This window comes from Anabrus simplex, chromosome 3, assembly GCF_040414725.1.
Source record: "Anabrus simplex isolate iqAnaSimp1 chromosome 3, ASM4041472v1, whole genome shotgun sequence".
In the NCBI taxonomy this organism is placed as follows: Eukaryota; Metazoa; Arthropoda; class Insecta; order Orthoptera; family Tettigoniidae; genus Anabrus; species Anabrus simplex.
Genome location: NC_090267.1, coordinates 244,977,151 through 245,003,067, shown reverse-complemented (window position 1 = coordinate 245,003,067; position 25,917 = coordinate 244,977,151). Strand labels below are relative to the sequence as shown.

Sequence of the window (25,917 nt, the reverse complement as noted above, 5' to 3'; positions counted from 1 at the left end):
ACTCTCAATCCCCGATTTACAGTTAAAGTAGTAAGAAACTTTTACGTAAGCCGGCACTAAGTTACATTTTTAGACAGTAAGTTACATTGAAAAGGTTTCGGACCTTCCCCGAGGGTTAAACTGCTGAGCTAGCAAGAAATGAAGATGTTAAGTGGCCATTACCTTGTTGAAGAGCTGCTGCCGAATGAAAGAGGCGCTTCCCGAACCCTGCTATACTTCCATACACTAAGCTAGATGTTGCTGAAGTGGCCGAGAGCCAGGAAAATCAGCAGTTTTTATACTCTCGGGGAAGATTCGAGACCTTTCATGAATAATTAAGACACACCCACAGTCGTTTATTGGGTAGCTTACAGTTACACATCAAAATTGGAGAAGAACGACGCAATTGGCTGAAAATTAATGACAGAAGTTATTGATTGGCTAACTTCAAAACTGGCCGAAAAAAATATTTATATTGCCAACCCACAAATGAAAGAACGAAATTTAGTAAGGAACAAACTTATGAATACACAATTTCTTCAAAAAGTTCTACCACTTCGCACCAGGGTGTATGGTCATAGTTTTTGTAGAGACATCTATCAGAGAATGTCCACACTTCTTGATAATTAGTAAACAAAAGCAGTTCGAAATTAACACAGTGACATCTTCTCAGAAACTGTTGAGATAATTCAGTTTTTAAAGTTCAGAGTTTGTGCTGTAGGGGAGTACTTAAAGGCGGAAAATTCAAAAGTGCGTCGTAGAGGTGTACCAACCGGTACAGTAATAATCATGGTTTTACATAATTCAGAATAGGGCAGGTGTGCAGAAGATACATAATTCATTATATGGCAACCCAATACATGTATGCATTACTATTACAGCAGTGAACAGAACGAACTTTGTCAAGAGGCTGTAGCGCCTTGCTGCTTGGAATATCTACACCAAAATCTCGTTCTAAGATTTTGGGGCATTTCTGGACTAATACTTTAGTAGAGACCCCTCCCCTCCTCCACACACCAAACCCCGCCTTAATATGGTAAGTTCTTTTAATTTATTTTTGGCTTTGGGCTCCAAGGAGCCATATACAATAATACATGACAGATATAGGACAAGTGATATACACTGTAACACACACAAAGAAAGACATTACTTTGGAGAAACAACCTGTGATGCTTTTTTTACAATTTGTTTTACGTCGTACCGACACAATTAGGTCTTATGGCGACGATGGGATAGGAAAGGGCTAGGAATGGGAAGGAAGCGGCCGTGGTCTCGATATTAAGATACAGCCCCAGCATTTTCCTGGTGAGAAAATGGGGGAAAACACGGGAAAGTATTTTCAGGGTTGACGACAGTGGGGTTCGAACCGGCCATCTCCCGCATGCAAGCTCGCAGCTGTGCGCCCCTAACTGCACGGCCAACTCGCCCGGTCAACTTGTGATCCACTGATCAAATTAAAATCTCCTGCCAAAAATAGTCCTCGCAAATGTACAAATGAGAGTAGAGCACAATTGTATAGAATTACACGCTATGACAGACATAACAATAAGCCGGGCTGAGTGGCTCAGACGGTTGAGATGCTGGCCTTCTGACCCCAACTTGGCAGTTTTGATCCTGGCTCAGTCCGGTGGTAACTGAAGGTGCTCAAATACGTCAGACGCGTGTCCGTAGATTTACTGGCACGTAAAAGAACTCCTGCGGTACAAAACTCCGGCACCGACAACCGTCAAAGGAGTAGTTACTGGGACAAAACAATACCATTATTATTATTATTATTAGACATAAAAATGCTGAACAAAATTCATTTTACATGTGCAAATTAGTCTGCCTTAGAAAAGAGACAATGGCGTTATAAAACTGAAGGTAGTTTCAGTAAAGTAAAGACTGAATGTTAACTGGGAACTGGCATCCCAACACACCCATAATGTTAAGAAAACAAAATGCTAAGTTAGAGTCATACTGTAATTTATGGAGTATAGTTAAATCACTGTATCATTATAAACACCTAATGTAGAAAACACTATGTCACTTGGTAAGCAACTCAGATATTTTCTTTTCAGATAAGACATGGAGACATTCCTTCCCCTGTTCTTCGTACTTGCGCTGGCTACTGTCCACGTGCAGACTAACATGAAGTGCAAGTTAAATGATTCTGCTAATTTTCACTTCAGTGTGAGCAGTCGTCGGAATGCAACAGGGCATCGTCTTGTTGCGGTAAAACATTACATTTGCTATCTTCTAGTAACTTGTAGCTCTGTATACTACAGAATTCATATGTATTGAGATATTTGTAATGAAAAATGCTAGGCAACAATGATTGAATGGAAGCTTTTAACACCTTGTCTGCTTAGATTTATTCAATTTCTAAGATGACTGGGAAATGTTTACAGTAGTAACTTATATATAGGATCTATCAATAAACCACCTGATTAGTTCAATATTTGAGATAACTTCCATTTAAATGTATTATACGTACCCTTCCTGATACATATAATGATCGGTTAAATATTTCCCCGATAAAAAACATGACCGACCAGGAGTAGATAATCATATCTTCGTTGAGGAAACAAAACCTCGTGTGTCACAATGCTCTTGCTATCCATTATTTTAAATAAGACTGGTCACGCCTCCCAGCCACATATGTATATGCAGACCATCAGAACAATGTTCGTTGTGTCATTTTCCTATGTAAGTGAGAAGGAAAATGAACTTTACTGTACCATACTGCAGGAATGTGTGTTTGCGTGACGTACTTTTTCAGGTTAATTTTTCTTTACACCTTATCATAGGTAAATGAACACAACGAACATGGTTTTGATGGACTACATATCCGTATGTAGCTGGGAGGTGTGGCCAGTGTTAAGGAAAATAATGGATACGAAGGGCATTCTGACATACGAGGTATACGACGATATGGAATCTTCGGCTTCACTTTGTCAATAAAAAGATTAATCTATAATGCTTGCAGAACGAGTTTAAATTATGTAGTTCATTAATAATAATAATAATAATAATAATAATAATAATAATAATAATGTTTTTACGGCCACTAACTAATTCTACGATTTTCAGGCACATCAAGGAGGTAGTATTTTGTGCCAGAGGAGTTCTATTACATGCAAGTAAATCGACCGATACGAGGCTGGCGAATCGATCGGACTGGCTAACTTCAACAGCTGATAAAATGACAATGGCGCGAGATATCGATCTTTTTTTCAAATTATTTATTTGTATGACCAACCCTCTAACGTTGTTTCCGACAACCTTACAGAAATTTGTACCCTTCAGTATTCTGTCTGCAAACGTCTATGAATGAACACACCGCCATCTAATTCTAACCAACACTGTGGTTTTCCGTCTAGTTCTACACCCTCAATAATGAAATACTGAGGATGATGTTGTATTTACACTCCATATTGAAGTAAACTGTCCGTTTCTACTAACCTCATCCTCTGGCGGAGCTGGTTGATATTCACTGCCATACAGTTCATTCCGAATTCAGTGTTCTTCTCCTCACTGCTAGTGCCTTCCTACTACTGTGTCAATCTATATACCAGAATTATTTTTTTCGCTTCAACGCAAAGCCGTAGCCAAGGGAGATTTACTGGCTGTTACAAAGCCCCCCCCCCCCAATGTAAGTTTTACAAAAAGCTGAACAGAAACTGACAATAAACGAGTGAAAGTGTTGGCTTTTTTCGAACATTCACAGAGACATAATAATTGTAAAACCAGCAGATCTCTTGAATTCATTTTCTAAGAAGTATCGAAAGTTGGATTTTAGATTATAATATAAATATACCATTCGCTTTAAAACTGTTGTCCTTGATCATATTGTTCTTCTTGTGTATTTTATTGCAAGATTTTGTAATGTACCGGTACTGCAATATGAATATCAACATAATTTAATTGTATGAGTGTCCATGCATGAATAAGGACCTTCATTATTTTCGACCAATATATTTTAACTATACCTCCCCCCCCCCAATCGATGCTACTTCCATCAATAACATTGTTCAGCTTATGAAAGAGATTTCACTCACGCCTGTAAACGGACCGACTGAAGAAACATACATTCACAATCAATGAAATAAAGTTACAGTTTCCTTCTGGGAACTTAATTTTTAAGACCAATTGAAGGTTAACTGCGTGATGAAACTCAGTTCTGTCTTACAGATACTGTGGATCCCAACTGTGAGCTCACTGTACTTTGCTTGTATCGGGGGTGCCACTGCATGACCATGAAAAGTAACCAATTATATCTGTTGTACTTCCCCCATAGGGAGAGGGTGAAACCCTGTATCGGCACATAGCCTACTTCTGTCGAATAACATCAAGGGGTCTGCTTAAGGCTTAACATCTGCATACGACGGATGAATTATCTCCAACAGCGTCATATGTCCTCATTCCATATCAACACTGTGGAGATATTTGGAATTGCACCCAGTTTTTGGAGCATAATCTAGTGATTAGAAATTGTATACCACCAACAACCCTGATGCCCAACATTCTGATGGTGAACATGTTTCCACCAACGGGACTCGAATGATAAGCATCAGGCACGTAGCTCAGTATGTTAGGTTAGGCTCACATTTGTTCAGTTTCATCTCCTATAGTACAAACAAGGCAGAATATAGAGTACATCCTGTGAACTTAATAGTATGCACTTATTCCAATTTTGTATTCCCTACATTTACATGATATTTAGCACCTTTACATTCTTCCCCAGGTAATATCACTTGCATCCGTACCTATGTCGACGGACGTAGTCATTTTTCACATGCATATTACAATCAATCAATCAATCAATCAATCAATCAATCAATCAATCAATCAATCAATCAATCAATCAATCAATCAATCAATCAATCAATCAATCAATCAATCAATCAATCAATCAATCAATCAATCAATCAATCAATCAATCAATCAATCAATCAATCAATCAATCAATCAATCAATCAATCAATCAATCAATCAATCAATCAATCAATCAATCAATCAATCGTCCAGGTGACAGATTCCGTATCAGCTGTTTACCTTGGCCTTTCTTTAATGATTTCTCGAATTATTTGAGATGGAACATCGAAGACTACACTTGGTTGCTAATACGTTGCCTTGTAATACATAGTAGAAGAATCGCGCACTTACACATTACATGAGAAAATGGCGGTGGTTTATTATTCCCTCTCTCTTTTTCCATTTTATCTTTAACACTTGACAGGGCTAGGAGACATGCTGATCGATCTTTGGCCAGTACTCCGACTAGCCTTTTTTTTGCTAGTGGCTTTACGTCACACCGACACAGATAGGTCTTATGGCGATGATGGGATAGGAAAGTCCTAGGAGTTGGAAGGAAACGGCCGTGGCCTTAATTAAGATAAAGCCCAAGCATTTGCCTGATGTGAAAATATGAAAACACGGAAAACCATCTTCAGGGCTGCCGACAGTGGCATTCGAACCCACTATCTTCCGGGTGCAAGCTCACAGCCGCGAGCCCCTAACCGCATGGCCAACTCGCTCGGTATTCCGACTAGCAACCGGCGCTGCACTATTGAGCTACTCCTCCCAAGAGAGCTTATCTGCCCGAAGCCGTTGGCCCTCTTGGGTTGTCAGGTTAGTTCCCTACGTCGAATTGTTCGAGGTGAAACATAGAAGATCAAACTCTGATAATCTTGGTCGTTAACTGATAGGTTTGAAAATGATAGTGCATGTACTTTATTCATGCGTGCCTAGGATCTAGGATATTTGAGGTGAAAGAATTAAGACGGCCACCCTGTATATCGGGAGTGCACAACAGTATCTTCAATTCTCAACTTACAAGGAGACCCTTACAACTGTACCTAAGTCTCCGATCTGATTGAGATTTGGCACACCGAGTACAGTAGATATGCTTTATTCAGTCACATCAAAAGTAGAAGCGCATTCGTATATTTAGCACCTGTTTTGAGGTATCAAACGATTGCTCACTTAAGGATCGCGTGGACAGGAGTGAGCGGCGGGAAGCGAGTAGAGGTGGGGAAATAATATGTGTGTTAGAGAGAGAAAGAGTGAGAGCATGACTCATGAACTGGCTGGCAGCCCCACCTCGGCCTGCTTCCCGCTGCTCTTTCCTGTCTATGCGGTGCTTAAATAAGCAAAATTGACTCCCCAAAACGGGTGTTAAATATGCCACTGGGCATCTAATTCAGATATGGCTGAATAAAACATTCCTACTGAAGTCGTTGTGTCAAATCTCAATCAGATCGGAGACTTACAGATGGAAGGGCTTCCTTGTGAGTTCCGAGTGAGTGGACCCTGTAAAATTTCGGGTGCTATTACCAGTGAAACGTTAGCTACTATAAATTCAATTGTAGCACGATCTACAAACGGACAAAGTTGCTTCTACATTGATCGTGACACTGGCAGAAGAAGCGTTGAATCATTCTGTACAGTATGTAAATATTTGTGTTCATAGGTTTCTATTGGCCACAGTGTGGAATACGGCTCGTCCAGCAATAATCAAGAACAGGTGACAGTGGATGTCGAGCACGGTACTGTCTGGTGCGACGGCACTGAGGAACTCAAAACAATAGCAGAAGCTTCAGGTAAGACAATGTTAGAACAGTTCTGAAACATTCAATGCACTGTATCAGTCTTAACTAGTGGTGGGGACGGAGCGGAGCGGAGCGGAGCAGTTGTTGTGACGTCATTACCCGGTAGTACCGAGTAAACTACCGAGTGAATGTAATGTGGCGGCACGTTTAAATACGTTATTGGTATGGCAACGTAAATTCAATGCCCTTTTCTCACAACATAACCATTTTGCTGAATACAGCAATGTTGCTTTCTGCTGGAGAAGCCGCCCTGCGCATTTCATCCTTGTGATGCCTCTTGATATAATCCCACAAATTTGATACGCCACCACCCGTCAAGTAAATGCGGCCGCAAAATTTGCATTTTGCTTATTTTTATCACCAGTAATTTCAAAGAAATGCCATGCATCAGACGGTTTTCGTGGCATTTGTGGTACAAATTTCTGTAAAAATTTATGCAATTCCTTAAATTTTCTAAAACATGAATACCATCTCAAAATGGGATTAAATATCAAACTAATGCCACAATTATTATCTACTATGCTTTGTATTATCTACAAACCATATCAAGCGGAGGAAATATAGACGGAAATTAAGAAACACAGACTGAATACAGGCATAATACTCTTACAAGGGGTGGCCACGACGTTCGGATCACGGAGTATCTTCAAACTTTGTACACATTTAGTAGTCCATTAGGACAAGATAATGTGCAAGTAGTAAGGTGTACTACTAAGGCGTTCTCGAGAAAATCTGAAGATAAGTTTTCGCGTCGAATATGTACCGGTGCGTTGCGAGCATTGCGTGAAACGGGGTGGTGGTCGAGTGGTTAGCGTTCCAGCTCCGTAAGCGCTGGCTCGCTGGATCGAGTCCCGCGTGTTGTTTTGTTTTTCAACACTGGTCAAATTCTTTCATATACATTACAATTCAAAGGTAATATACTGAAAAAAAGGTATATTTGCATCAACGTTATTGGATTTCCAATGTTATTTGGCTCTTTACTAATGTTTATCATTACAAAAAATATTTTTCTTTCTTTATTTCTTTCTTTCTTTATCTGTTTACCCTCCAGGGTCGGTTTTTCCCTCGGACTCAGCGAGGAATCCCACCTCTACCGCCTCAAGGGCGGTGTCCTGGAGCGCGAGAGTTTGGGTCGAGTATACAACTGGGTAGGATGACCAGTACCTCGCCCAGGTGACCTCACCTGCTATGCTGAACAGGAGCCTTGTGGAGAGATGGGAAGATTGGAAGGGATAGGCAAGGAAGAGGGAAGGAAGTGGCCGTGGCCTTACATTAGGTAGGGGCCTACATCCCGGCATTTACCCGGAGGAGAAATAAATGGGAATCTACGGAAAACCACTTCGAGGATGGCTGAGGAGGGAATCGAACCCCCATCTACTCAGGTGACCTCCCGGGGCTGAGTGGACCCCGTTCCTGCCCTTGTACCACTTTTCAAATTTCGTGGCAGAGCCGGGAATCAAACCCGGGCATCTGGGGGTGGCAGCCAATCACACGAACCACTCCACGACAGAGGTGGACTACAAAACAAATATATCATTTATAATTATCAACAAGTAAACGGCCCAATGCATAAAGTATTCCTGAAAAGGTATGCCTGTCGCGATTTGTGAAATCCCTCATACCTGACAGTGAAATCGAGTAAGGTACCCGGAACTGCTTTGCACCTGGACGCTCTGACCTGCAATATATATGAAAGAATATGACCAGTGTTGAAAAACAAAAAGTGAAAAGCGAGGCTCGATCCAGTGATCCAGCGATTACGGAGCTTGAACGCTAACCACTAGACCACCGCCACCTCGTGCTCCTGACTGCAACGCACCGGTACACATTCGACGCGAAAATTCTCTTGCTATTTTCTTGAAAACGCTTTAATAGTACGCCTTACTATTTGCACATTATCTTGTCCTAATAGACTACTAAAAGTTTACAAAATTTGAAGATGATCCGTGATCTCAACGTCGTGGTCTGCCCTTGTTAAACACTTGTCGTGCGCTACACTATGCTCTGGTCCTCCGCGAGTACTTACAGTTGTAAGCGGAGGGGATCGGTGCTGCGCTCTACCGCTACAACCGGATTACTCATCGGTATTACTCGCTCCGTCCCCACCTCTAGTCTTAACATTAACCATGGAGACAGATTATCTGTAACTCTAACATGGACGTAAGACCTCAGCAAACGTACCGTAAAGGTACTATTCGCAACTACGGCACTTAATAGGGCAGAGTAGTTATTTCTATGCCAAGCTGACTTTGACGGAGGGAATTAAGGTGTTAATCACTTTTAGTAAAGACTGAACAGGCCTCAGTGGCATATCCCCCTCCAGAAGTGGAAATCTGGTCTTTGAAATTTTGAGAGCTTCTGATGGGGAATCAAATCCATGTCCTTCTGCTGATCCAAGCACACTTTTATTACCTTGGATGGACAGAGCCTACAATCACAGTCATCATCATCATCATCATCATCATCATCATCATCATCATCATCATAATCATCATCATCACCGAGCTCGGTAGCTGCAGTCGCTTAAGTGCGGCCAGTATCCAGTAATCGGGAGATAGTGGGTTCAAGCCCCACTGTCGGCAGCCCTGAAGATGGTTTTTCCGTGGTTTCCCATTTTCACACCAGGCAAATGCTGGGGCTGTACCTTAATTAAGGCCACGGCTGCTTCCTTCCCATTTCTAGGCCTTTCCTATCCCATCGTCACCATAAGACCTATCTGTGTCGGTGCGACGTAAAGCAAATAGCAAAAAAGAGCATCATCATCATCATCATCATCATCATCACAATCATCATCATCATCATCATCCGAGAATTTGGCTATGAGACTATTCCAAATTCACATGGGTATCTTTTCTTAGGACAGCTTACATCTCTGCTGTCTTTAGGATGAGGGTTGTCGGCGATTTTCGAAAGTATTCATGTATCCATTCTAAACTTACGTTAGGGCCGATGACCTTCGATGTTAGGCCACTTACGAGGGAACGGTACGAAGTCGGACGGCAAATTTCGATTTGATTTTTACATATTCGTAAAGGTCTTTTTAAGCTGAAGCAGGTAGTGGAAGTCTAATTTTTCGCTGGTCTTTTTTAAGGGGGCATTTGAGGGCTCAAAGTTGGCGGTGAGCGCCCTGAATTGTACAGTACATGCTGGCACATGTCAGCGCTCACGGCCAGCGGCTGCCCTGCCTCGCCTTCCCTCTCCACTCCTTCGGTTCTCCTCTGTCCCCTACCACATACGGCTGCCAGCAGTTGTGTATATGAGACGGCGAGTCCTATTCTATTCGGTCAAGTTCTCCACGACTGATGGCTATTCCACATACAGAAGATCGCATTGGATTCTTTACTTTGTTATGGCTGCTTGCAACATTATTGCAGCTCTTATTAATGCCTACGGTGTTAATATTCAGGAAGCTACAGGGCTTTCTGATGAAGAGCAAATCATGTATACTCAAATAAATATAACGTTTCATGCAATTTTGGAGGGTAAATGCGAATTTATTCAGGAGGAAGAAGCCGTTTTCGTTGATTCAGAAGACGAAGATGGCGTTGAGGAGGGGACAACAACACCGAAAAAACGCAAACACGGAGATGAGTTTAACGCAGATAACAAGTCTTGTGATGGCCGAGGAAGACTCTGTAGGTCAGTGGAAGATTATGATTCCGTATCATTGTTGGACATGTAAAAAAAAAAAAAAGGAACGAGGGCCTATGAACGCCGTACGGAAGTATAAGAAGACTCGGAGACAAATTTATGGAATCGTCAACCACGTTGAACACAATGGAGAAATCAGGAAATGTGCGATGCTTCGAGCTTATGTGAAAGAAGAGTTCACCAAGGCCAGGATGCGTTGGAATGGCGTATGGCTTTTAGTGCCGGGAGTGTCCGTAGACATGTTCGGCTAGCCATGTGCAGGTCTTTTGATTTGACTCCCGTAGGCGACCTGCGCGTCGTGATGAGGATGAAATGATGATGAAGACGACACATACACCCAGCCCCCGTGCCGGAGAAATTAACCAATGATGGTTAAAATTCCCAACCATGCCGCTAATCGAACCCGGGACCCCTATGACCAAAGGTCAGAACGCTAACCATTTAGCCATGGAGCCGGACAAGGATGCGTTATTTATATGTCAAAAAATCGGACAATGAGCGTTGAATTGGTGAGGGTAGAGAGTTGTTTTGCCCCAAACACTCTCTCCAAAGCGAGTCATACTTGACAAACCTTAAAAGGCGTTTGAAAATTCGGTTCCGAAAAGTAGACAAACTAGTCAGTAAAACGTTTAAAACAGACGAAGAAGTACGACACAAAGTGGCTAAAAAGTTTGTAACATTCATTAATGAATTGCAAGAAAAGAAAGAGATCCCGGATGGCAATATCTGGAATTCGGACCAGTCCCGATTTGAGTACGAAATGGTAACACAGAGAAGTTATGATCTTCGTGGTGTGAAAGACGTTCTTGCTACGCTTGTTTGCCGAAATAGTTTTACGCACTCCCACACAGTGCAATATCACATTTCTAAAGCCGGAGAAATGGGACATTTGTTCTTGGTCGTTTTCCAAGAAATTAATGGAAAGTTTGGACGTAGAGTACAAGAAAGTATCAAAGCCTACATGGATGCCTTTAAATATGTCGTAATTGATTGTTCATCTTCCGGAAAAATGGGGAAAGGGCATGTACGTGACTGGTTTCAAAACGTTTTCCATCCGCAATTACAGGGAGACGGAAGAAATCTTCTTCTCATAGATTCATTCAGTGGCCAGGGCAAAAATGCACAACTTGAATCCCTGACGAACAAACCTGTACAAATTGAATACGTACAGAAAGGAACTACGATCTTTGCCAGCCGTGTGATCTTGGACTTTTCCGACAACTAAAATGTTTAGTCCGTCGAATGGAAAACATTTGCCGGGCAAGGAATTTACACGGCCAGTCAAAATTACAACCCAAAAAGAGACGTTTCATTATATCTAGTCAAATACTAGCGCATAACCAATTACAAGCTGATTGTTTTGTACCAATGCTAAAATATGCTTGGAAAGCAGGTGGGTATTCCAGTATTGACAATACACCACAATTTCATACTGTCTCACAAACGAATTTTCATGATTTGACTGATACAAAGTGTGCCGGAAATGTTTGTACCAATTTTTCGTTTATAAGATGCGCACATTGCTGTCTTGTGTTTTGTTATTCACATTTTGTGTTAGATTTTCACCATCTTGCCATGAACAATGGTCCAATGCCAGACTGTGTTAGAATAAAGTCATTTCTTGGACACTTGGAATGTCATGATGATGCAGATGATATTTGATTATGTATTATTTGTTTGTTAAGTAGTGATTTGTAAACAATTTTATTGTTTATTTATTCCATAATGAATTCATCTTTGTAAATAAAATGTCCCAAGTAACGTCAGTCTTCACCCGCAATCCCCTGTACACAACTGTAGGCAGTCGTATGTGGTGGGGGACAGAGGGGAATCGAAGGAGTGGAGAGGAAAGGCGAGGCAGGGCAGCCGCTGGCTGTGAGCGCTGACGCGTGCCCGCATGTACTGTACAATTCATTGCGCGCACCGCCAACTTTGAGCTCCCAAATGGCCCCTTAAAAAGGACCAGCGAAAAATTAGACTTCCACTACCTGTTTCAGCTTAAAAAGACCTTCACAAATATGTAAAAATCAAATCGAAATTCGCCGTCCGACTTCGTACCGTTCCCTCGTTAGTCAGTTTGTAATCAGTAGCACCCGGAGTTTTATTAAGTAATGGGTTAAAATGCAAACTTACTGAAACTAGCAACAAGTATACACACCGAGCTCGATAGCTGCAGTCACTTAAGTGCGAACACTATCCAGTATTTGAGAAATAGTGGGTTCGAACCCCACTGTCGGCAGCCCTGAGGATGGTTTTCCGTGATTTCCCACTTTCACTTGGGCAAAATGCTGGGACTGTACCTTAATTAAGGCTACGGCCTCTTCCTTTCCACTCCTGGCACTTTCCTGTCCCATCGTCACCATGGGACCTATCTGTGTCGGTGCGACGTAAAGCAACTTGTAAAAAAAAAATGAAGTCCTCTAGCCTGCATAACGGTTAAGCTATGAGTTTTGCATAAACATTTGAGGTTCAGCCTATCAGAAACTCTAGAATTTACGTTACACGCGTTACATTGTGGAAGAGCAGGCTACAGGACACTTCCTGCTAATTGAATTAGTTTGTATTCTAACTAGTGATGGGAAGAGTACGGGAAACAAATTAATTGGGCTCGATTACAATTATTTGAGAAATATTTTACTCAATTACGATTATATTTTAACTTTTCCAAAAGTAATTCTTAAAATTACAACTACAGTTAAAATGAATTCTTATCCTTTAGTTAACTGAAACTTTGTAAGTTGATAACAAGCCTTTTCGAAAAATAACTAAGACTTTGAAAATACCACAGAAATAAGAAGTCATAGCGGTAGAGATGGATAGTGGTATTTTTCCTAAGTAACTAGCCATTTCTAACTCAGCAGCTGTTGGTTTACGAATTGTAGGATGGCTGAATATTAGGAAGAGCTTATGAACAATCGCTACTTACGTTACGAGGCACGTACCAGATGATGAAGACGTAAATGCAATCATCACAGTGGTATGGAGAAAGAGAGCATGCCAGGTCAGGTCAAACGTGTAAGCTTTCTTGATGATCTGTTTTCGACATCAGTTGTCTCGTGCAACATTAATTCCTACCCGATGGTCAAACGGTGAACAGCTCGAAGTCTTTAGTTGTCTGAGAGAAAATATCAGAAGAAACATATCAGACTTTTGGAGAAACAACTTCTAGAGCCTCCAACAGGACAAAGGACAAGCTCATGTTACGCTGTTGAATCATGAACACTTAAGAGACGCGATGACAACTGTACTTTTCTATCCACCGTACTAACCTGATTTAACCCACAAAAATCTTCCTACTATTCTCCAAACTGAAAGGTCGACGAGTTAAGTCAATTGAAGAGATCAAACTGAAATCGCAGGCTGAGCTGCGCGCGATCCCTAAATTGTCTACCAGGTCTGTTTGCCTGAGTGTAAGCGGCGTTGGGAACCTCCATACTGGAGGACGTACTTGGAAGGAAACAAAACAAACTAGGCTGCATATAAGCATTCCAAAAATAAGGAACATTCGCGAAGTGCCTGGTGGATATTTACGAGTACTTCATCTTTCGTAAATAGGCATAAATGACCCACTACATGGCAGTAATGCAAGTTTCAGCAAATCATACTATCGTTTGCTGCAGGTAAACAGTTAGATGTAATCAGTGCGTGTAGCAGTATCCTGTTGTGGCAGTGCATTAGAACGCTATTAGGTCTGACACCAAAGTAGCAGTTCACGTTTGTGAATGTATTCTTTGATCTATACTTAGCAACTTCTTGAGATTGTGCTTTTGTGTTTGAATCTTGCACAATGAGAAGTGAGAAACCAGGTTAAATTGCCGTCGTCATCACGTGAAGTAGATGAGGAAGTGAGAGAAATTGCACATTCTAGCTTCACTTCGATCGAGAACTTGAAGGTGCCACTATTACTGAAATCCTGAAGGATGGATCACGGCTGCAAATGGCTTCAGAGAAAGGAACTGATATTGAATATGTTTATTAGCCTTTGATGTTATAAATAATATACTCCTAGGTATATACACAGTTCAAAAAATTAGGGAAACATGTTTTGGAACGTATGCCATGCTCCACAAAACAATACCTCACACCCAGGTATATTACCAACTAAACCTTTATTATTTACCGTTCAAGTATACAAAAGAACACCGATGGATTCGCGTTCATTTTCAGAATACAAACGGAAATGTCTAAATAGGGGCGAAAACAAAGTGATAACAGTCCTCCAGGGTGGATTTTTATTACAGTTGGAGAGCTTCAGTATGATGTATGTCCTCCACGAGCATTTTCACAGCTTGGCACCTACGTGGCACGTTCCGTATAATTCGCCGGAGGTCACGTTGCGGTATCAGGTCCCATTCTTCAATGAGAGCTTATTCAAGGCCTTGGAGAGTCTGTGTTGGAACAGAACGCCCACGAACACTTCTGTCCCACACATGTTCGATGGGATTAAGATCGGAACTCACTGCTGGCCACTCCATTTCTTGAATGTCCAATTCTCGCATGACACCTCTGGTGATGTTCGCTAAATGAGCTCTGGCACTGTTGTGCATGCGTACGAATTCAGGGTCAACACCGTATGCATCAACGAACATGCGGTAGCAGTATCTGCTCTACGTACCCCGCAGCGGTAAGATTACCGTGGACGACGACAAGATCCGTACGGCCATCAACACTGATGCCACCCCACACCATCACAGAACCTTGTCGAATCGGTCACCTTCCTGGACAACATTTAGCATGTACTACTCACCCTTCGTCTCCATACACGTTGACGTCGATTACGCTGTGTCAGGAGAAATCTGGACTCGTCTGTGAACAACACAGGTCTCCATTGGCGAAGTTGCCAGTTGACATGCGTACAGGCAAACAGAAGGTGAGCTGCGCAATGTTGCTGCGTTAAACGGTCCACTCGAACAGGACGTCTGGGTCGTAAGGACACTTCCCTTAACCTGTTCATTACTGTCTGGTCAGACACCGTGACTCCAGTGACCATCCTGAGGGTTTGTTGGAGTTCTCTGACGGTTACTGAACGACGCCGCAACTAAAAGATGGTCATATATCGGTCATCCTGTTGGGTTGTCCTGCGTCCACGACCTTGTCTAAACCTCCTTGTGAACTGGCCTGTCTCACTGTAGCAATTTCACAAGCGTTGAATAACTGACGGAGAGACACTGAGATCTAGAGCAACACGAGGAAAAGTCCATCCTTCCTGGATGAAAGTGACGGCCCTTGCGACATGAACCTCGTTAATGTGTCTCATGGGATGTGCTGGTTTACGTATAACGTGCTCAAATAACCGCAGTAGTCTGTCTACCTCACAACGACACACGGACGCACCGCTATTCGCTTTGTTTTGAGAAGTCACCTGAAAGTTTAATGCATGGCTATGCTTACACGTGTAGTATAAGTTCGATTTGACATACCCTGAGTAGGTAAGGTCTCCAGTTATGCTGTACTACCATTGGAACCCCATCTACCTAATTAGCGTTCACATACCAGACTTTACAAACCCTGCTTCCCTAATTTTTTTGAATTGTGTATTATGCAAGGAAGGTAAATGAAGATAAAAAGAAAGGATGGTCACTGAAGACAATTATACATTCCTTCAGGAGAGTCAAGGCCAGCAGCTATCTATCTCGTTACCAGAGAAGGAACAATACGTGAGAAATTTAAGGTCATATTGGAGTACGTGTAGTCTAACTTTCAAGCGGCATGGACTAATTTAATAACTGTGCGTGATATATATAAGGAGATGGGCTTTCACGAAACCTAGAGCGCTTGGATTGATTGATTTCACTACTGGATCGACTTGGGTTTGGAATTCCAGGGCATTTCCCAAGAACGTTAGTCCCAAAATAACACACTTTGCAACTTTCGAGCATGCTCAATCGCATGAAGAGAAAATCGTTTCTAAATATTCAGCAGCTGAAATTGTAAATAACGACTAATCTATATTTAATTAAGAAATTTAGAAATTTACAGAAACCACACGCTATCTAGCTCTGATGAAAGAGACGCGATTGCTGTAGTGAAATCAGCGTCCGTAATGTCAGATTCTTATACAACTCAGCCCATTACGTCAATGGAAGATAAACTTCTCTCTCCACTTCTTATTGTCTCACGAGAACCAAGTAACAGATTTGGCTCTTCTTGTGCAACGGAACATGATGCATCCTTCAAACATACATGTATTGCACCCGCTCACCTCCTGAGTCCCAGACTAGCATTTATCTCAGGGGTGATCAGTTCGAAAACGATAAAAAATTTATATAAAGAAAATCAAAAAAAATATATATCGGCGCATCAAATGAACACAGGGATGAACGGGGCATGCAAATTTAAGGTTACGGGGGACGACTCATTCATGGATACAAATTTTTGACTCCACAATAGGACTGGGAAGTGACAACTTAAATTCCATGGGCATACTGGACTAACTACAATGAAAAGATATGGAAACTGTTTCCTATTGAAATTGCAATGAGGAGCAATTTATTCACTTATTTTGCATACTACACATGATGACAATTTTACATTGGGACACTTTAATCCTGAAAAAAAAAAGACATAATACTTGGATTTTACCTCACTACTCTGGTAGTGTAAAACATCTGGTGAATTCGCCCCAATTGCTTACTGGGGATCGAATTCACATCCGTATGATTGGACGTTTCACCGCTGGAGATCTTCTTTCGGAGACGAAGGCACGACAGTAACTTTTTACTGTCGTCTCCTCGTTCCGTTTGGACATGAGACACTTCCGGTATGTACATTCTGGTGAGCCGGACACCCACCGTGGAAAATGTTATCGCCTCGAAAAAGCGGGAATTTATAATACGGACAAACTCTAGCCTATTATTTCCAGATTCACAAACACGCCAGGTAGAGTTCATTAACTCAAAGCCTATTTCAATATTTACACTTGTCAATACGACAAGACGTACGGAAAGGTTCATTACTATGCTCTGACCCTGAAGACATGTGCCGTCCGTGGGTTATTTACGTATCTACCAATAACAATCTCCCCGTGAAAACCCAACATCTGGTTCGGAGCAGTTCGACACAGGATGACTGTCCCTATCATATCCTCCTATGATTATTAAATGATATCATTACCATTCTTTATCTGATCATTATCATATTCTTTGACTACCATCAATTAATTTATCATTAATTTCAATTATAATCCTATTTTTGATTATTATCATTTGTCAACCGGGATGATTATATGCCAACCCTTGCCGACGTTTCAAACGAAGGGTCGTTCTTCCTCCTAATTTATCCGCACAATATAATGATCAGCTTCCTCATAACTTATTATTATTATTATTATTTTTGTAACAATGAATCATCGCCCATTAAATATCTTAATTTCCTTTCATCATAATTATTATTCTCAAATTACTATTGCAAGTTCTTCATCTATTGCTTCTTCAACTTTTCATTATTATTATTATTATTATTATTATTATTATTATTATTATTATTATTATTATTATTATTATTATTATCATTATTAACATTATTATTAATAGTGGATATCGTGATTATCGTAACCCGTAATCATCCTCGCTATAATACTTCAACTTCTCGCTCTTATTATTCTCATAAAAAAATAAAATTAAAAAAAAGTATCTTCATTGGTTATTCTTCTTCTCCTTCTTCAAATATTTTATTTATTATTATTATTAGTTAAAAATCTCAAATCTTTCATTTCAACTCCCAACATCATTATTATGTCCAAAATATAAAAAAATAAATTCTTCAAAAAATTAGTTTTTTTAATATTTATTATTAATTTAAAAAAATCAATTTCGCCTGTTACACGGTAGTTCACTCTTAATATGTTTAACGCATAACCCCTTTTACAATTCCGATTTATCTTGGCACTAAGCACTTGATTTAAGACAAGATTCACTTGGAGTATGATTATTGTAATTATTATTATTAAAAATGGAAAGATGATATTTTAATTTCCACTCTTTATATTGGTCGGGACAACACGGTATCCGGGACCGTACCTTCAATTTCGTACTGCCGTTAATTTTATATGGGGACACACGTCCTCCCAAGATACATCTCACAACCTATGGCACATCGCGGCTGGGCAAATACCTCCAATGCCGGCGATTGCTAAACTATTCCTTCCAATTTGAAGTCCATTTCCTTTCATCGGAACTCTTCAAACATTTAATTCATAAATTAATCCTCGGTGCGTGGATTCTACCACTAATAACACCGGCATCTGTATTTTATATCATCTTAGGCCTTGAGATTCATCTATTTCATCATTACAAACAATACGGCTCATTTTATTTCACGCCGGATATTCGTCCCTCATGACTTCCAACTCTAAATATGGGCTCAAATCATTCTGGGCTTTTAACATATCGTGACCATTCTACTTCACGTGCCTATATCGCTTTTAAACAAATTTTTAATGGTTAAAATAAAGTCCAAAAACGTAAAATCAAAAATTTACGTAAAATCAAACTGATTACGCGAATGAAAGTCTTTAACGCTACATGTCATCTCCACATTGATTATTATATTTGCACTGGCTAACTCACGAGGCACTGTCATTATTATTATTATACTTTAACTCGCAAACGCACAAATATTATTATTATTATTTAAATTACATTCCTTTGTCAACTCACAAACATTATTATTATTAGTATTTTAATGACCTTCCGTACGCAACACAAATTTTACCTACTCTGGCTCTTTCATAATCAGGCTGTCAGGTAGAAAATATTCCTAATTAAAATACAAATGATCACCGCAGTGACTGAAAATCAAATAAATGGGTTAGCACAAAAAAGGAATTTAACACTTGAAATGAACTTAAGTCAAAGTATTACCAACAGCATGCATTAATTGAAAGAAATATATCCCACATTTACATTATATACAACAAACAAATACTCAAATTAATTAATCTAACCCATTATTACGTTAATATAAATTAGTTCGTCCGTCTACACAAAAAAATAAAATCATGGACTCGGGAGGCGGACCATGTTAAGTAACCATAATTAATTTACACTGAACCCCGTTTAGTCGCGATAACATCCCCAAATATCAAAATTGTGTACTCATTCCTATGTAGAATTCCATTGTCTCGTAGCGGATGAGGTATAGGCCTTACGGCCCCATGGTGATCTACTCGTCCATCATGTCGCACAATACAAATTTAACACAATAAAACACTTCTGGGTGACTACCCATGATTAATACCTTATTACACTATTTTACACAAGAATACTAATAACAAAAAAAACACTTATAGGTGCTCCTAGACCCCTGACACTCGCACAATATACTCTTCATATACGCCCGAAACACACGTCGTGACACATTACGACGAAATTTCGTTCATTTGAACCGGCGCGTATCGCATCTTCAACCGGCACTTCCTGGTTTATTTCTAAGCCGTCTTGATAATCGCCTAGCTCCTATAGTTCCCTGCTCGGATGGTTATTCACCGTCTATCTTGAGCTATTTACTTCAGGCTCCGCACACTGCCTTCCAAAGGTACTATCGGCGTTCCGTTAATTATTTATTATTCAATCACATGACATTGATTAAATTCAACATACAGTTGTACTGATTAGTTACACTCGGTACTATGGATAATTTCACTGTTCGTATTCATTCTCCTAATAATTCACGCACTTTCAGCTTTAACTGACTTCGAATGCGTCCCGAGGTACTGACTCACAGAGTCAACGTGTCAGAGTCTCAACTACTTCATACGACCGGTCACAACTGGTGACTTCAAACGACTGGGTGATGTGAGGTTCACTACTGGACTTTTATGGACGATATGGTTTCCCGCCGGGGTCATCCGCGGTCAGCTCCTGGAGAGGGGGGTTGGTTATCCTAAATCGGCATATGCAGGTGGATTTGGATCTCTTGCTTTATCCTACTTAATACACTGGCGATACACATTCATGTGTCGTATACTGAACTCATATCGTTCGGTGATCATGGAAATATCACTTAATTTCTGTCCTCCACCTTTCGCGCGCTAACTCGGTGTCCCTGATGGCGTGCTCATCTCGACCAATGGCGAGATAGCGTGGGTCATTTCCACTTTAATTTATTACGATTACAATTAATCAACATGGGAATGATATCACAAAAATCCCCTCTATTCAATTATGTGTTTGGAATAATTTAATTATTGTTATCGGAGAAGCTAACTGGAGTTCACTCTGAGTTTTTCTTATGTTGGTTTATCTGCGGGCCTATGATAAATTTTCTCATTGGTCAACACCGCTTCGGTTAGTTTGAAATCTCTTCCTTGTAACGTTGACAACACCAAATGCCTCGGGCGTGGAAAAAACTGGTACGTCATATTCCCGGTATTGGTGATACATCTGCTCGCCCTTGGTCCGAAATATATACTCTTTCACTTCCTTGAAGTCATTACTTCGTTGTTGTGAGCTCTAGCTTTAATCCTCTTATCTTCTGGCCAAGAAACATTCTCCCCCTAATGACAAGCTTACTGTGGCGACGGACAGTCGCGATATGTCTAGCTATGTTGAAATTCTCCCGTCCACACAAAACTGACACTGTATTCAATTTAATATTCCTTTATATCTGTATTCATCTTCAAAAAAACCAAATCATGAAACTAGGGCCTATCTCATCAGGGTACATTTTCCTGTTGCTCAGTAAAAAATAATCTTGTGATAATCATGAGATTTTTTTATATATATATATCCGCATCATACTTTCATCATGATTTGATTACTGCTTTCGTTCCTTTTCGATGGTGACTGATCTTGTCCCGCAGATTCTGGTTATTGAGTCTCAATTCTTCATTCTCTCGTTGAATCAGGTGGATCCTGTTAACCAAATCTTGGACATCACTGTCGAGCTCTCCGCATTCTGGGCATGGTCTTGCTTCTATTTGCCTATGGATCAGCTGGACTTCTTCTTCTCTTCCTTCTTCATCATCCTCTCCTTCGTCCTCGTCTTCTTCTTGGTCGTCCTCCGCTTTATTGAAACTCTGTCGTTTTCCTCCTAGCTCCGAGTTGTCGTTCGTCCTCGAATCTAGGGGCGTTTGGATTTAGCTGGCTACTATATTGAGAATGTGACAACGGCGCGTTCCTTTCCCCGTTGCGCCCACCTATTGACTCCTTCTTCCATTTGTCTTCTAAATATTGCTTGGTCTCCTGATGTAGCTCCTCCATAGTTTGTATCGTCGCCTCTATGTATGGTTTCCCATCGTCTCGGTCCCAAACACTACATGGCTTGCCATCCTTTCGGTCATGATTTTGGATTGCCTCCTTCCATTTCCTCTTCTTCAGCTCATCGAGGTACTGCTGGGTTTCTGGGTGTCGATCATCCCCATTTCTACGGTATTCCTCCGTGTAATGCCTTCGGTTATTCTGATTTCTTCGGTGGTACGGCTGAGTTTCGCTCCTTCCATTCCGATATCCACGGTATCCCCTTTCGTCATGGAATTTAACATGATTCATTTGCCGGTTGCTTTCCGCAAATCCTCCTCGGTGATTCCATTGTCGGGGTCTCCATCCTGGATCATACATCCTCTTGGGTTCTGGATCGGTACTCGTTCCTTGACTTCTAGTACTGATGGTTCTAGTTTCCGTCTGCCTCTCGACGTTATTTATCTGTTGCTCTCTAGGCCTGGGTTGCCTCTGGTTAGAGTGATACGTGGTCTGATCTAATTGACGTAACAGAGCTTCCGCTTGTATTGCCGTCTGAATATTCGACGCAATCATCATCCGCTGGACCTCAAATGGCAACTGCTTCCCGATAGCGCTAATGAGTTCTGTTTCACTGACCGGATTGTCTAATTCCCGCATCTTATGAAATTGGGATACGAAATACTCTGAATATTTAGTTGGGGACGATGTTGAATAACGTCTAGAATACAACTCCAACTGGATACTCCAGAATTTTTGCAAAAACGCCTGTCGGAATCCCATGAAATCCTCGAATGTGTATAAGAAGGCCCTGAACCACATTGCAGGTGCTCCGTCCAAAAACTTCTCTACAGTTCGTAATTGCCGCTCCGCCGGAATTTTATTTTCACTAATATAGTTAGTGATCTCGCGGATGAAGCCTTTAGGGGTCATATGTCCTCGAGCGTCATATCTAGGTGGTTTGTCGTCTGACATTTTGATGACGTGGACCACAGATGTCGGAAGGGCATTTGATGATGATGACGATCCGTCTCCTACTTCAAACTTAAGTCCGGTCGTATCGGCTTGTGACATGCCTTCCTTTTTATGAAAGCCCTGATTGTCTGGGGTCTCGAACTCTCGGTACTGGAGATGGAATTCCTGAAGTGACCCTGGCTGTTCTAACCTGGCCTTGACCTGTTCCAGATCCTTTCTAATTTCTTCCAGCCTTTCGGTATTACTGTCGGACATTTGCTTGGACACTGAATTCTGCCCCGTGTGGACCTTAAATTGTTCCACTATTCTGACCTCTGTGTCAGCGATCGTCTGGCTTTGTTCCGCTAACCCATCAGTCTTTCTGAACAATGCTATATTTGCCTCCTCACACTGTGTGAGTCTACGGCTACGATCTTCCGAATTCGTCTTTATATCCTGAATTTCATTTATGAGACCGGCTACTAGTACTAGGGTACGAACAGTTTCACCTCGTAACTCATCGATTCCCTTTTCGTGCCTGTCCAAAGTACTTGCAGTATGTGCACCTTTACTTTCCACGTGGCTTCGGATGATATCGTTTTCCTTGCGACATTCACCCCTCACCTCTTCGATGTGCGCCTTTAAATCTTCGCGGTCGACCAACCTCTGAGCTGAAATCTCCTGAATACCGGCCTTTAATTTCTCCTTAATTTCGTTACGTTCTAGTAACGCCTCATCCCTGAATCGGTCAACCTTTTCATTGACACTAATAATACAAGAGTCGATATGCCCTTTTAATTCGTCCTTAGCGATATGACACGCCTCTTGGACTTGGGTCATTCGGTCCCGTAATTCCTGTCCTAGTGATATACTGGCGGCATGAACCTCAGCTATTTGTTCTGTGAGTTTCATTTTATTAATTTCACATGCGGCCTGCACCTTGTCCACTTTATTTTCTAGCGCACCACTAGCGGCCTGAACGATAGATGTCAGTTCCTGTTTAGTAGAAACACTAGCGGCCTGAACTATAGATGTCAGTTCCTGTTTAGTAGAAACACTAGCGGCCTGAACTATAGATGTCAGTTCCTGTTTAGTAGAAACACTAGCGGCCTGAATTTGTTCCGTAGTTATAGCCAAAACTCGCATTAAGTCTTCCAAAGTGAGAGCTTTCACCTCTCCCTGTCCTTCTAACTGTTCACCTTGGGGATGCTCCCCACCTTCGTCTGACATTATATCAAATGAGAAAAGAGGGCCGATCAGCCTCTCATCCTATCGCACACGATTACGACAATTGTGGGTCTAGGCCCTTTCATACGGTTATATCCTCGTTAATATTTTCTAGAATTTTAACTTTCCAAATTCAAAACCAAAACAATATTTTTCGCTTTCACATAGCGAATAATTTATATAACGTAATTCAAATTTGCATATTGATTGCCATCACGTGCTTATTATGCCTGAAATTCATATCATTAGTCACTCCAGACTATGACAACAACAACAACAACAATCGATAATATAACGATGAAAAACTTGAAGTCACCTGTCTTGAAATAATTTACATTTAACTTACACAGTTCCATTATCTTTTTATTAATACTTGAATCTGGTTCTCAGTCACATTTTTACCAAATACAGTATTCCTAATAAATTTTGCCTATATAAAATTCCTGCCCATGGATAGTTACATTTATGTGGAGTCTCACTAAATCACAATCAAATTTTAATTTCATAGAATAGGGAATTATTAATTTAATGAGCCTTTATAGTAATAAAATACTATTGTATATTTATCAAGTCTAGCCCCGTTCGAAACTAACCTTACTTTAACATGAATTACTACTTGACATATCTAAAAACCACTATTTAACTTAACCGTAATGCGGTCAAAATTTAATTAAATATCCCGATTGGGTTTACATTGAAGTTAAACATCTGGGCCTATCTATAATGCAATCGGGCACTGAGCTGGTCGCTAATGATATCGTCGCTAATACAACAAAAAGTTCAGATGTTTTTTTTCGTAAAAAAATAAAGTCACCCGTTGCTCAAACATGATGCAATAGGCCCTTTTACGTTGGGCGCCATTATGCACCCGCTCACCTCCTGAGTCCCAGACTAGCATTTATCTCAGGGGTGATCAGTTCGAAAACGATAAAAAATTTATATAAAGAAAATCAAAAAAATATATATCGGCGCATCAAATGAACACAGGGATGAACGGGGCATGCAAATTTAAGGTTACGGGGGACGACTCATTCATGGATACAAATTTTTGACTCCACAATAGGACTGGGAAGTGACAACTTAAATTCCATGGGCATACTGGACTAACTACAATGAAAAGATATGGAAACTGTTTCCTATTGAAATTGCAATGAGGAGCAATTTATTCACTTATTTTGCATACTACACATGATGACAATTTTACATTGGGACACTTTAATCCTGAAAAATAAATGACATAATACTCGGATTTTACCTCACTACTCTGGTAGTGTAAAACATCTGGTGAATTCGCCCCAATTGCTTACTGGGGATCGAATTCACATCCGTATGATTGGACGTTTCACCGCTGGAGATCTTCTTTCGGAGACGAAGGCACGACAATAACTTTTTACTGTCGTCTCCTCGTTCCGTTTGGACATGAGACACTTCCGGTATGTACATTCTGGTGAGCCGGACACCCACCGTGGAAAATGTTATCGCCTCGAAAAAACGGGAATTTATAATACGGACAAACTCTAGCCTATTATTTCCAGATTCACAAACACGCCAGGTAGAGTTAATTAACTCAAAGCCTATTTCAATATTTACACTTGTCAATACGACAAGACGTACGGAAAGGTTCATTACTATGCTCTGACCCTGAAGACATGTGCCGTCCGTGGGTTATTTACGTATCTACCAATAACAATCTCCCCGTGAAAACCCAACATCTGGTTCGGAGCAGTTCGACACAGGATGACTGTCCCTATCATATCCTCCTATGATTATTAAATGATATCATTACCATTCTTTATCTGATCATTATCATATTCTTTGACTACCATCAATTAATTTATCATTAATTTCAATTATAATCCTATTTTTGATTATTATCATTTGTCAACCGGGATGATTATATGCCAACCCTTGCCGACGTTTCAAACGAAGGGTCGTTCTTCCTCCTAATTTATCCGCACAATATAATGATCAGCTTCCTCATAACTTATTATTATTATTATTATTTTTGTAACAATGAATCATCGCCCATTAAATATCTTAATTTCCTTTCATCATAATTATTATTCTCAAATTACTATTGCAAGTTCTTCATCTATTGCTTCTTCAACTTTTCATTATTATTATTATTATTATTATTATTATTATTATTATTATTATTATTATTATTATTATTATTATTATTATCATTATTAACATTATTATTAATAGTGGATATCGTGATTATCGTAACCCGTAATCATCCTCGCTATAATACTTCAACTTCTCGCTCTTATTATTCTCATAAAAAAATAAAATTAAAAAAAGTATCTTCATTGGTTATTCTTCTTCTCCTTCTT

At 40.5% G+C, this 25,917-nt stretch overlaps 1 protein-coding gene across 1 annotated transcript in view; it reads left to right on the top strand.

Annotated features, from left to right (window-relative positions):
• The first annotated feature begins 2,042 nt into the window (after positions 1-2,042).
• The window catches only part of LOC136867195 (hemolymph lipopolysaccharide-binding protein), a 32,189-nt gene continuing 8,314 nt past the window's right edge, over positions 2,043-25,917 (top strand). The window contains exons 1-2 of the mRNA XM_067144318.2: positions 2,043-2,193; positions 6,434-6,563. Coding sequence (XP_067000419.2) covers positions 2,047-2,193; positions 6,434-6,563 — 277 coding nt within the window. The 5' untranslated portion in view covers positions 2,043-2,046. The remainder of the gene's footprint in view (positions 2,194-6,433; positions 6,564-25,917) is intronic.